General features: G+C 34.8%; 1 protein-coding gene across 1 annotated transcript; it reads right to left on the reverse strand.

Moving 5' to 3' along the window:
- Positions 1 to 10,303: 10,303 nt before the first annotated feature.
- On the reverse strand, positions 10,304 to 12,938 carry LOC132191444 (ubiquinol oxidase 2, mitochondrial-like). The gene is made up of 4 exons (XM_059606458.2): positions 12,456 to 12,938; positions 12,152 to 12,280; positions 10,754 to 11,242; positions 10,304 to 10,656 (listed from the first exon to the last, which is right to left on the reverse strand). The coding sequence occupies exons 1-4, from the start codon at positions 12,816 to 12,818 to the stop codon at positions 10,597 to 10,599; spliced, it is 1,041 nt and encodes a 346-aa protein (XP_059462441.1). The 5' UTR covers positions 12,819 to 12,938; the 3' UTR covers positions 10,304 to 10,596.
- Positions 12,939 to 13,762: the final 824 nt, after the last annotated feature.

Raw genomic sequence — 13,762 nt, forward strand, 5'->3', positions numbered from 1 at the left:
CATCGACACCGCCGCCACCACCGCCACCGCCGCCACCACCACCGCCGCCACCACCGCCACCGCCGCCACCACTAGAACGGCCTCCTTTCTTGCGAGGTTTTCTAGAGTGGTCATCATCATCACCACAAGCAAAGATGGCCATTGATATAATTGAGAGAGACATGATAATCATGCAGATCAACAAAAGTAGGCCACCCGAGCTCTCCATCGCAACACCTGAATCACCGACATGGGCACCAAAATCTCTCACCATTTGTGGGATTTCCTTCTCTTTCTATGATTTTTGATAGGTCAAGTATGTGCCTCAACAGCATTCAAGTTTAAAAACGTCTGCTAGCTTCACGACTAAATGAGCCTCATTTAACGAGGATAAGGTGCTTGGTAGCCACATCTCAAGCTACCCTTATCCATCTTATTAAGTGAGGCTCTCATTCATTTCATTACATTTTGAAAGAGCTGGCATTAGGGCTGAGCGTCGGTATGTGGAAAAGTGGCAAATTTGTCGGTAAAGTCGGTCGAAAGTCGGTCGGAAAAGTCGGTTCGGTTAAAAAACCTCTTCCGCCTACTGAAGCAAAAAATTTGGAATAAAAAAAATATGCCGCCTATTGTCCACCATCTAATCGGTAACGGTCGGTGTCGGTCGAAAGTCGCTTAGTCAGTAATTTGCTCGGCCCTAGTTGGCATATATCAAGCTCTCATATATATATATATAAAGTTTACAACACGTAATTTCATAGATTTTTGTTCAATTTGACGAAAATTAGTAACAAAATGTTTGAATTGAAAAGTTTTTAAAACATTATGAGATACATTATCAATTTTTAAATATTAGAATTTGAATTGAAAAACTCCTAAAACTTCATCAGAAAAAAAGTAAATTTAACCCTTTCTTTCGGAAAAAAGGAAAAACTGAGTTATCGTAAGTTTTCTTTTCTTCTAAAAAATGAGGTTTTGATTGATTGGAAAGCTAAATGTGTAGCGAAAGTAACTTGAATTTATCAAGTCTTACGTGGGCCCCAGTTTTTTTTTTTTTTTTTTGGCTCTAAGCAACAATAGGTATTTTAGTTACTCAAAATTCACCTTTTTGTATTTGAGATACTAATTTTTCAATACAAACTACAACAGACTATCTATTCAGTTCTCTACTTTCTTCAAATATTGTTTTTTAACATTATTTTTATTGTTTTTTAGCCATTGTTATGTGGATGAGAGAGAGGGGTAGAGGGAGAGGGAGAGAGAAAAAACAATAAACAAATTTTTCTAGTGTATGCAGTTTTAGAGCATATTTAAAAGAGTAGTTAAATTCACCATAATAGTCAAATTTGACTATTTTTTTTTTTCTCTCCAACAGAATAGGCTCTTTAACTTTTTTGATCTATTTTATTACAGTAAATAGATTATTAGTTCATTTTTATTGACTCTGACCTTGACCTATCGGTGCCTTAATGGCATTCAAGTTTAAAAAAGTCTACTTGACGACTTAATGACGATAAGGTGTTTGTTAGCCACACATATATTTCATTTTCCTCGAAATTTAATGACTACTTCAAAGTTCAAACAGGTAGCAAGTTTCCCATCTTGCATCTGGATCAGAAATAAGAAAGATTATTTCCTATAACTCTTTTCTCCTCATTCTATTAAAAAAAAAAAAAAAAAAGTAGCAAGTTTCCTTGAGCTGTCATATTTTCTTTTGCTCGGGTCCACGTATAATGGCATTCTTCATTGAACTAAATGACATTCTTCTGTTAATTGGGTCCACGTATGTCACTATCTTTCTTTCGGAAAAAGCAAAAAAAAAAGTCATCTTAAGTTTTATTTTCTTCTAAAAAGTCAGGTTTTGATTGATTGGTGTTAAAAATGGGTCTTGGTCTAACTCAACCTAAAAGCTAGCTTAAGAGTTGAGATTTTCCCTCACCTTATAAATGACCCATCTCCTTAATACCCAGACAATGTGAGACTTTCAACACGCCCCCTCACGTGTGGCGGGAGAACATCCAAGCCAACACGTGCGACAATGGGTGACGGTGGGCCACAGCTAATTAATTGGGTTAGGCTCTGATACATGTTAGAAATGGGTCTTAGGCCTAACTCAATCCAAAAGCTAGCTCAAGAGTTGAGGTTTCTCCTCACCTTATAAATGACCCATCTCATTAATACCCAGACAATGTGGGACTTCCAACAATTGGAAAGTTATATGGAATTGGTTGGTTTGTTTGAAGCTAAATTTAAGAATTCAAAATGAAGGTATAAGATATACCAAAAGTGAACCTATTGAATGTATGTCCATCATTTCAATTTAAGTTTATTAAGAGATAAATATTTCTAAACTTTTTTCCTTGAATTTGGCGGAGGTGTTGTGAAAAAACCTACTATATATATGTATGTTACAACTTTTTTAATGGTTGGAATTTAATTTCCCTCTTTTCTCTTTTTTGTAAAAAATTTAGAATTAAATCTTGAACGTTGAAAAAATTTATAGCACATACACTTTTATTTATTTTTATTTTTACAATACCTAAGCCAAATCCAGTTTAATAAAGGCAAATAAGAATGATTATTAAAGTTACAATCATCTTTAGGCTTCAGGCTATTTCTTATTCTTCTTTTTTCCAGTAAACGAAACAAAAATCCTAAATGTATGACATCGTTGCACTCCTCTCTACTTTGTCATGCTTGAATATAATTTGGTTTCTTATTTGGGGCACGTGGTTTGCAGAGTGACACAGCAGTTCCACGTCGTCAATGTTTGACGACGTGGTACTGTTGACACGACGTCCTCCGTGTAGGGAACGTCGTTTCAACAGTAGAACGGCACCTCTTCACTGTTTAAACAACACCTATTTGATTGGTGTCGTTTTTATGATAAAATGACACTATATAGTTTTATTTTCTTTTAACAACCCACTGTTTATCCTCTCAATTTCAAATCTCCTCTATTTGTTCTATTTAGTGTATTTAGAAGAGTAATATTGTTCAAAAAGTTTGAACCTCAAAAACAATTTGGATAATTTTAGACAACACTACTATTCTAAATGCACTAAATAAAAAAAATAAAAGAGATTTAAAATGAAAGAGCATCATTTTTCCCTGTTCACACCACACGAAATCAAAGAATTCTTGTGGTGGAGGTTGTCTCCAACTTCCAAATAGCTCCCAATCTCATTTATGATCATAAATGCAATTCATGTATTCTATGCAATATTGAGATAGTTCAGAAGATCATAAAAAGAGCCGTGATTCAGAGCACGCGATTCAGAGCACGCGCGTGCTCTAAACGCCAAGGTAGCAAAAAAAATTTTTAATATTTTAATAAAAAAAAAAAAAAAAAAAATTGCACTGGCGTGCCACTGTTTTACTACACCCCATAAAAAATAATGGAATTTCTTGTATTTTTACTCTTTTCCTTTTAATCATTTTAAAAAAATACATTATTCCTCATCTTTCTTCTTATTTGACGGAAATCAGAAACATCAGAGAATGGGAATCAGGCTTACAACACACAAGTCAAGAATGCAGACTTTTTTTCTTTTCTTATGAATTAAATAGTATTTCATTCAACAAGTGAACCAACTACAAACAAACAAACCAGCAAATGAGACTCATTAGAGACCCTCAACGAAAACACAGAGAGAAGCTCAAAACCATTAATCTACATCTGCAGAATACAAGCCAGAAATCAACCCAACAAATCCATTAGGAAGATTTAGATTCCATTGTTGACGCAGAACAACATTTTCCAAAATCAACCACCACCTCTACAACCACCACCTCCACAACCACCACCTCCACAACCACCACCACCACCTCCGCAACCACCACCACCACCATGTCCACCACCACCACCTCCGCAACCACCACCATGTCCTCCACCACCGCCACAGCCTCCGCCTCCACCTCCAGCTGCATAACCAATACCGCCTCTTCGCTTGCGAGGTTTTCTAGAGTCGTCATCATCATCACCACAAGCAAAGATGGCCATTGATATAATTGAGAGAGACATGATAATCATGCAGATCAACAAAAGTAGGCCACCCGAGCTCTCCATCGCAACACCTGAATCACCGACATGGGCACCAAAATATCTCACCATTTGTGGGATTTCCTTCTCTTTCTATGATTTTTGATAGGTCAAGTATGTGCCTCAACAGCATTCAAGTTTAAAAACGTCTGCTAGCTTCACGACGGATCCGGCTTAGGTGCTGTAGTTAAAAACAGTCAACGGTTGGGATTAAATAGAATAAAAAAATAACAATCAACGGTTAAGATTTAACCAAAAAAAAAACTAGAGGAGAAGGAATACTGCTTCTAGTAGTCTGTACTAAGGGAGTTGGGTGCTTTTAGCAGACACTTGAAGGGCTTGTGAGTAGGGGACAATCTTGTCTTGTTGGAAAACGGATTATAATTGTTTCCAAAGTTTTGGGAGATAATTTGTTCCTTGTAAATTTTGAATATGCGTGGTATAAAGCATTATTTCCCAACTCAGCCTGAATCATACAGACTAGAAGCAGTATTTCCCAACCCATCTTCTCTCTTTAATCTCTTCCTTCAAAATCCATCCTCAAATCATCACCAAAATGAACACAATAACACCCGCCACAACCGAAAGAGAGAAAACAAAACAAAAAAGAAAACAAAAAATTTATCTACCTTCTTTCTCCTCTGCACCTTCTTCTTCTTCTCTCTGATTGACCTTTTGGAGTGTAGTACTGGGTTAATGAGTTTTTTTGATGTGAATTGCGACTCCCTGCAATTGATGAATTGAGAATGGCTATATCTCCAGGTTCGGGCAGCTTTGCAAAGAAGCCCTTGAAAGATTTTATGAATCAGTTCTCTCCCCTCCTCCCCAATTTGAGCAAGGGACTGACATGGAATTCCAGCAATTGAGAGGAAAGTGCATAGGGGAAGAACAAGAAAATGGGTTATGCAAAAAATAATAATAGTAATAATTGTTAAATCTCAACCGTTGATTGTTTTTTGTTTTTATTATATTTAATCCCAACCATCTGTTGTTTTAACAGCACGGCACCTAAGCCAGATCTCAAGCTACCCGACCCAAGCAGTGATTTATGTTAATGTTATTTAATTACAAAATATAATTAAAATATATATATTATAACACTTGCTTTCATGCACGCTAATGTCATGTAAATCATTACTCCAAGCTACTCTCATCCATCTCATTAAATGAGGCTCTCATCCATTTCATTAAATTTGGAAATATGATTCATTTTAAACGTTTAAATGAGATTAATGACTAATATATATATATATATATATATATATATATATAAAGCAATTAAGCTTACAACACGTAATTTCATAAATTTTTGTTTAATTTGATAGAAATTGGTAACAAAATGTATGAATTGAAAAGTTTTTGAAACATTAAAAAATATATTAAAATTTAAATTAAAAAACTTATGAAACTCCACCAAAATAAAATAAATTTAACACTTTCAGAAAAAAGGAAAAACAGAGTCATCACGTAAGTTTTCTTTTCTTCTAAAATGAGGTTTTGATTGATTGGAAAGCTACGGCCTTGTTTGGGAAGCAAGATTTTCCAACTCAATCTCAATTTTTTTCTAAATTCAAGTTTGGCAATTTTTTAAACTCAATTCAACTCAATTCAAAAAATTTTAACTTAACTCAAAAATTTTCAACCCAATTAATAAAAATTATAAATAAATATTGAAAAAATAAATAAATAAAATAAATAAATAAATTTAGGGTAGCCGAAACACCCCAGGTGGTGGCTGGGCCACCCCAAGCCCAACTGGGGTGGTCCGACCACCCCTTAATATTTTATTATTTTTTAAAACTTCTTATTATTATTATTTTAATTAAATTTAAAATATATGTAATATTTTATTATTATTTCTATCAATGGGACATATGTTTCATTTATGACCTTAGGATCTCTCTAGAGAGATCCTAATTATTAATTGGATATTCTCCAATCCAAAATAGATCGAAGAAAATCCTCTACCGTGTTTGACCCACATTCCTTCGTGGGCCATAGGTCGAAAAATGAAGGTTGTTGATAGAGGACAATCTTCAATCATATTTGCTTTAACAAAAGGGACATATATAGCGATTCTGACATCATATGGGGACATAATTAATGGCATTGGAAAGCTCATTTAGAGGGTTACAAAGTCATATTTCATTAAGTTTTTCTAATTCAAATGTTTACTAAGTAAAAATAGACTGTAAAAAGAAAATTGAAAAGCCGTACAAAATTGCTCGTATGTTGTTTATGTTTGAACAAGCTTTAAAACGAGTTGACAAAATAGCTCGTTCAATAACTCATATGAAGTTGGGTTCGAATGAGTTATTCATAGATGCACTCGTTTAAAGTTGGGTTAGAACGAGGTGCTGTGTGAATTGAGAATTCATGTAAGAATACGAGGAAACCATAGTTAGGTTCGAAAGAGCCTCTTACACGTTCAGACAAGCTCCAATAAATTTTTATAAACAAACTTTTATTGGAGCGTTTTCTTAGGTTCAGGAGTCTAGGTAGTATAAATATATGTAATGGCTATCTATAGCCTTAATTTATTATGTTCTTTTGACCAGTTATCAATGAAAAACACTTTTAAGAGTGGTTTTATTTTCTATCCACATTAAATCCTTGATATATTTGCCGATAGTTAAGAGTAGTAATTACTAACGTTCCTGCTCTGCTAGTTAACGCGCTTTGGATGAATTTTTTTGTTGTTTAGCCCACAAGATCTCCATCAACAATTAAATAATTGATGCAGTGCAACTTGACTTTGATATTAATTAATGCAGCGTGTAGTGATTAGTTTGCAACTTGACTTTGATTGAGTATTAGTTTTAAGAAGAGTTGTGATTCTTATCTTGTTTGTCTTGGCAAACTAATCACTACACGCTGCATTAATTGATATCAAAGTCAAGTTGCACTGCATCAATTATTTAATTGTTGATGGAGATCTTGTGGGCTAAACAACAAAAAAATTCATCCAAAGCGCGTTAACTAGCAGAGCAGGAACGTTAGTAATTACTACTCTTAACTATCGGCAAATATATCAAGGATTTAATGTGGATAGAAAAGAAAACCACTCTTAAAAGTGTTTTTCATTGATCACTGGTCAAAATAACATAATAAATTAAGGCTATAGATAGCCATTACATATATTTATACTACCTAGACTCCTGAACCTAAGAAAACGCTCAAATAAAAGTTTGTTTACAAAAATTTATTGGAGCTTGTCTGAACGTGTAAGAGGCTCTTTCGAACCTAACTATGGTTTCCTCGTATTCTTACATGAATTCTCAATTCACACAGCACCTCGTTCTAACCCAACTTTAAACGAGTGCATCTATGAATAACTCATTCAAACCCAACTTCATATGAGTTATTGAACGAGCTATTTTGTCAACTCGTTTTAAAGCTTGTTCAAACATAAACAACATACGAGCAATTTTGTACGGCTTTTCAATTTTCTTTTTACAGTCTATTTTCACTTAGTAAACATTTGAATTAGAAAAACTTAATGAAATATGACTTTGTAACCCTCTAAATGAGCTTTCCAATGCCATTAATTATGTCCCCATATGATGTCAAAATCGCTATATATGTCCCTTTTGTTAAAGCAAATATGATTGAAAATTGTCCTCTATCAACAACCTTCATTATTCGACCTATGGCCCACGAAGGAATGTGGGTCAAACACGGTAGAGGATTTTCTCCCGTCCATTTTGGATTGGAGAATATCCAATTAATAATTAGGATCTCTTTAGAGAGATCCTAAGGCCATAAATGAAACATATGTCTCATTGATATAAATAATAATAAAATATTTTATATATTTTAAATTTAATTAAAAAAATAATAATAAGAAGTTTAAAAAAATAATAAAATATTAAGGGGTGGTCAGACCACCCCAATTGGGCTTGGGGTGGCCCAGCCACCACCTGGTGTGTTTCGGCTACCCTAAGTTTATTTATTTATTTTTTCAATATTTATTTATAATTTTTATTAATTGGGATGAAAATTTTTGAGTTAAGTTGAAATTTTTTGACTTGAGTTGAATTGAGTTTAAAAAATTGCCAAACATGAATTTAGAAAAAATTTCAGTTTGAGTTAGAAAATCTTGCTTCCCAAACAAGGCCACATGTGTAGGAAACGCGACTTGAATTTATCAAGTCTTACGTGGGCCCCAGTATGTTACTTTTTTTTTTTTAAAAAAAAAAACAATGATAAGTATTTTAGTTACTTCAAATTCACCTTCTTTATATTTTAGCTACTAATTTTTTAATACAAACTCTAACATACTATCTATTCAATTCTCTATTTTCTTCAAATATTATTTTGTAACATTATTTTTATTGTCTTTTAGCCATAGTTGTGTGGATGGGAGAGAGAGGGGGTAGAAGGAGTGGGAGAGAGAAAAAACAACAAACAAATTTTTCTAGTGTCTACAGTATTAGAGCATCTCCAAATGAGTAGCTAAATTCACCATAATAGTCAAATTTGACTTTTTTTTGTACTTTTTCTTTCTCTCCAATAGATTAGGCTCTTTAACTTTTTTTGATCTATTTTGCTACAGTAAATAGGCAAAAGAGTCTATTCACTATTCACAACTACAAAATTTTTTAATCACTTCTCTCTCATCCCTTTCACCTTTCTCTCTCACTCCCTTTCTTTCTCTATGATAAAAATAATACTACAAAATAATATTTACTTAGAGTTGAGAGTTAAAATAGCTATTCTGTTAGAGTGTGTTGTGAAAAACTAGTAATTAAAATAGAAAATGTGGTATTTTGAGTGGCTAAAATAGCCACCCTTACCGGAGATGCTCTTAATAGGTTAATTGGCCTATTCACTATAGCAAAATAGTTGAAAAAAGTAAAAAAGCCTAATATGCTGGAAATGAAAAATGGCTCACAAAAACAATTGTAGATTTCTTTTTTTTATTATTATTTATTTTGGACAAACAATATTTCTTTTTTTTTTACTTCGCCCCTTTGCATCAAAAGAGCAAGAGCTGCTGTCAGTATTGGAAACGTGTTCAGTTCTTTGTTCCATTCCGTAGCGCGAAATCCAGCTTAAGCCCTTCCGATCACCCGAGAAGCCCTCGATGAACTGCCTATAGTATTATATATACTTATATATAAATAAATATTTTTAAGTATAACTAATCTGAGGAAGAATTGGTGGTTTTATTTGTACTTTATGTTTTGTTAGTGAATTTCTCGTGGATTGTCTCCACCAGTAAATATAAGGTTATTAAATCGAACCACTTATATTTTGGTGTCTTGTGTAACTGATTATGATTTTTTATTCTAATATTTTTTCTGCTTTATTGACAACTCTTTTCCTTGGATAGGTATTGTGAAAAAACCTGCTACATATATGTTATAATTTTTTCAATAATTCGGATTTAATTTCATTCTCTTCTTTTTTCTCATGAAAAATTTAGAATTAAATCTTAACTTTTTTTTTTCTTTTTCTTTTTACAATACCTAAGCCAAATCCAATTTGATAAAGGTTGATAAGAATGATTATATATTAAAGTTACAATCAGCTTTAGGCTTCAAGCTATTTCTTATTCTTCTTTTTTTTTTTTTTTTTTTTTTCCAGTAAAGGAAACGAAAACCCTAAAATGTATGAAATCCTCGCACTCCTCTCTACTTTGTCCTGCCATTTCTACTATGATTTGTTTGTTGGTTGGTCATTTCTAGCGAGGTTATCTCCAACTTCCAGAAGGCTTGCACCAGGCAATAGTAATTGTGAATGAGGACCCATCTTGCTTAGAAAGCTAGGCATATTTGAGTATATTTTGCAATTACTTCAGAGATTTGGCCTTTATGGGAAAAGTAAGAGAATTTAGCCATAACTCTTTTTTTTTTTTTTTTAATTTTTTTTTTTTTTTTAGGGTAAGGAACCCCTCCAAGGCAATGATACTTTGCATACCCACTCACGTCGAGTAAACATCGGATTCATGTAAAGCACTCCTTCTACACAGATCGGGTAATACTCCGACTTCATCAACAAAATGGCCTCAAGAAATTATTTGCACTCAATGGAATTCAACCTTAAACCTGATGAAATGCCACCAAGACCAAGACTCTTACCACTTGAACCAACTCCTTCGAATTTTTAGCCATTAACTTTAGACAGTAGAAAACATTATTATATTTGGCCAAATAACAGCTTTAGAGATTTTAAACATGCCTTTACCTTTTGCGCCCTATCCTTAATTTGTAACCTAAACTCTTTGTTTTCTTTTAATTTTTAATCATCTTTATCACTTTCGTTTTTCACAAACTCTTTCATTTAGCAATATTACCTTTAGAATTACAAATAGTTATTAGTTTTCTGTCTACAAATATGAGGAAGGTACCATGTTCAACCTTAATTGACATATATAAGTCTACAACCATAGTGAAAAAGGGAGATGTTCACACCCAAGTAACTCCATAATGTATTTACAACAAAATCAAATTGATAGCAGACCATATGTAGATGCCAGATACCATCATCACTTCTAAAAAAAACACTTGTTTCATGTCAAGAAATTCTCATGCTTTCTCCTTTTTTTCATGTAATCACCCAAAATTATAGGCTTCTCAGTGATAACCAACTGGAGCAGGAGACTCCCTCAACTCACGTCCTTGATAATGTATGTCCTGCAATTCAACATTTGCAACAAAAAAAGACCATAAACATACAGAAGAGCTAAAGGGGGAAAACCTGCAACAAGCAATGAGATCATTTTATACTTACAGATGCAAAGTGGTTGACATCGCGGTGGTGAGCCTCATCCGCTCTCACAACCATGACAACGTCACGTAAGGTTGAGTTCGCGGGCAGCTGCCAGTAATCGATGGCAATGGCCGGAGCCGGCACATTCTCAATGGTGCCCTTGTCGAGTTCCTTGAGGAACTCGGTGTAAGAGTGTATTGCCTCCTCCTCGAGGTAACCCACCACACGGTGAGCGAATTTCGGAGATATCATATAGCCTAAGAAGTAAGCATTGAAGAAAACACCTTGGACAGTAAACACAAGAGCGCGCTCGTACCACCTGGGATTAGATACCTCCATGAAGGTCATGAGATGCATACGCTCATTCTCAGCTTCTTCCAGCAGGGCTTTGATCCACCCGCCGCTGTGCTCGAAGCGCCTCAGTGACTTGCAGTGCAGCAGCAAGCCACCCACCATGCCTGGAACAGCAGCTACAGTTTCTAGCATCATTGCCCGGCAGCCATATCGCCTCTGTAACATATATGCAAACACATAGAAGAAGGAAATTTAATTAATCTATCCAAGGGAATTTCAAACATAAAAAACACATGGGAATATGCAAATTATGCGCCCAAAATGACACAGGAAAGCATGGCTGACTTTGTTTCCAAATTCATTGGAAGCCAACAATAGTTTCACAACTTCCTCATTATGTAATAACTGCTAACATGTTCTTTCTAAATTTTTTATAAGAGCATATTTGAGATTACGTTTAAGAAATAGAGCTTTTAAATAAAAAATATTTTATGGCATAAGCTTTATTATAAAGTTTTTGGCTTTTGAACCATTAAAAGGGCTTTCAATTTTTTTTACTAAACTATTACTTTTTTGTTCAAACGGATTTTTTAAGTATTAAACGCACTTTTAAACTCCTCAAACGCTCACCCAAACAAACTCTAAGCCAATGATATACTATTAAGCCCGTTCGACAATCCAAACAATTTTCTCACAAAAAATTCAAAACTCGTTTCACATTTATATCACATCAATCATTTTTTTTTTCTCACAAAAAATATAAAACTCTTTTTCATCTTTATATCACATCAATTAATTCTCATTTGTATTACAAAAAATAAGAATGGTTTGCCAAACACAAACACAAATTATATTAATTTTAATTACATGAGGAAAAAAAAATAAAAAAATCCATTGAACCTCAACCATCCATCCCAATAAGATAATCACCATCCAACAACTTAAAAACTTAACAATTGTCCTCGACAAAAAAACTTGAAAAAATAAAAAATATTAAAACATTTTAATCAAAGACATATAATAAATAAGACATGCTCTTTAATCGGGTGGAGACAAAATCTGAAATAATTTGCAAGAAAAGAGGCCGTCCGATTAAATAATATAAAAAGAAAAAGAAATAAGAACCTGAAAGAATAAGTCGGTGGGCCATCTGAGGGATTTGACGGTCCAATAAGCCAATTTGTCCATAAACGTCGCAGGTACGTGGTGCTTATTCAGATCTATCGAAAGATCAGCTTGGTACGCCTCCCATGGCTAATTCCATCGTCAATATACAAACCATAACATAAATCATTAATTTCCAACACAAATCAAATTTTAAAATAATTACCAAAAAAAAAAATTATAAATCCTTTAACAGAAATTCGTTCTTATAATATTTTATTTAAAAATATGTATAATATTCCAGAGATTCCCAATAGCTACGTACCCTAAAGCAGGTCCACCTCCATTCGGTGCCATCCTTTTTCACAACCTTCCCCGACGGCACGCCCCAGTAACTCACAATCTCCTTCTTCTCCTTCGCGTTCTCAGCAGTAACGGCAACACTTGGCTTACCATTCTCCACCTGCTGCTGCTGCTGCTGCGCCACCGCGCTCAAGTTCCGGACGCCGACGATCCAACTCTTTCCCGACCCGCTGGTCGCGTTGCCGTTCATGATTCCGGCCAAAACAGATTTCCCGTTGGCCAAGCCACGGGCGGAAGCACCGGAGGTGGCGGAGTGGAAGAAGAGGCGTGCGCCTAACGCGGCCGCCGTAGACCCGGCGAGCCTGGACCCACCTTGACGCATCATCGCGACCACCGCTGCTCTGATTGTTTGAGAGGTCTTGGCAGAAGATTGAGAAAGAAAAAAAAAGGGTTTCAATTTCTGGGTTTTGACTTGGTGAAAGGGTTTAAGACAGATTTCTGTATGTTGTGTGGTTACCCGTGGGTCACGCCAAGAGCGTTGGGGTTAATATATACGTGCAAGTTAACTATGGTTAGTTTGGTGGGTTAGCCTATTATTTATGAATGGGGAAGAGAAGGACGTTTTTCAACTCTGGCACACCCCGACTTCGCTGGTAGACGCTTGTTCACGATATTTCCAGTAAAGAGTTTTAAGGAATTGACGTAATTGTCCTTAAATTTATTGTATTTTGTATTGCAGGGGGTGCGGATATTTTAGTAACTTTCTAGAATAAAAGAATTTGTTGACGATAAGTAAAGCGTGTTGTACTACTTTTTTTTTTTTATAGGTACTACCGTTTCTTGGGGACCAAGCGTAAGGGTATATGGTGAGTTAAGTTGCGTGGTGGGCACGAACCATGGTTAACTGCATGTTGCCAAGTTGGCAGTTTCCAATTTGGAGGCCCACGTTTTGGGAACTTTCTCAGGCTTTGACCAGTTTGACTTTTGGCGGCCGGGAGAGAGAAATAGGTGGCCCAATCTCCCCCACACAAAATCAAAAGCAGTAAACAAAAATAATAATATTATTTAGGATTAAATACTATTTAAGTACAATTTGCACCAAAATCAAAACGCCACCTAATTTTTTAAAAATATCACAAATTGTACCTATAGTAAGCCAATAAAACCACTTGATACCTCTGTTAAAATTTAGTTAAATTTTTTAATGAAATGCCCCATCACCTTTATACGTGGGCACGTACCTAAGTTTTAGAGTGCCACTTCATATTTTATTTTATTTGAAAAAAAACAAAAACAAAAACAAATAAGAAAATACGCTGGGGTGGCCGA

This window comes from Corylus avellana, chromosome 10 (genome assembly GCF_965113065.1).
Source record: "Corylus avellana chromosome 10, dhCorAvel1.hap1.2, whole genome shotgun sequence".
In the NCBI taxonomy this organism is placed as follows: Eukaryota; Viridiplantae; Streptophyta; class Magnoliopsida; order Fagales; family Betulaceae; genus Corylus; species Corylus avellana.

What these genes read in the sequence shown, in the direction of transcription:
- LOC132191444 (XM_059606458.2), bottom strand. Translation starts at nt 12,818, where the DNA reads ATGATGCGTCAAGGTGGGTCCAGGCTCGCCGGGTCTACGGCGGCCGCG. An exon ending in CCACCGACTTATTCTTTCAG is followed by an intron (nt 11,243 to 12,151) that starts GTTCTTATTTCT and finishes TATATGTTACAG; the next exon opens with AGGCGATATGGCTGCCGGGC. An exon ending in ATGTCAACCACTTTGCATCT is followed by an intron (nt 10,657 to 10,753) that starts GTAAGTATAAAA and finishes GTTGAATTGCAG; the next exon opens with GACATACATTATCAAGGACG.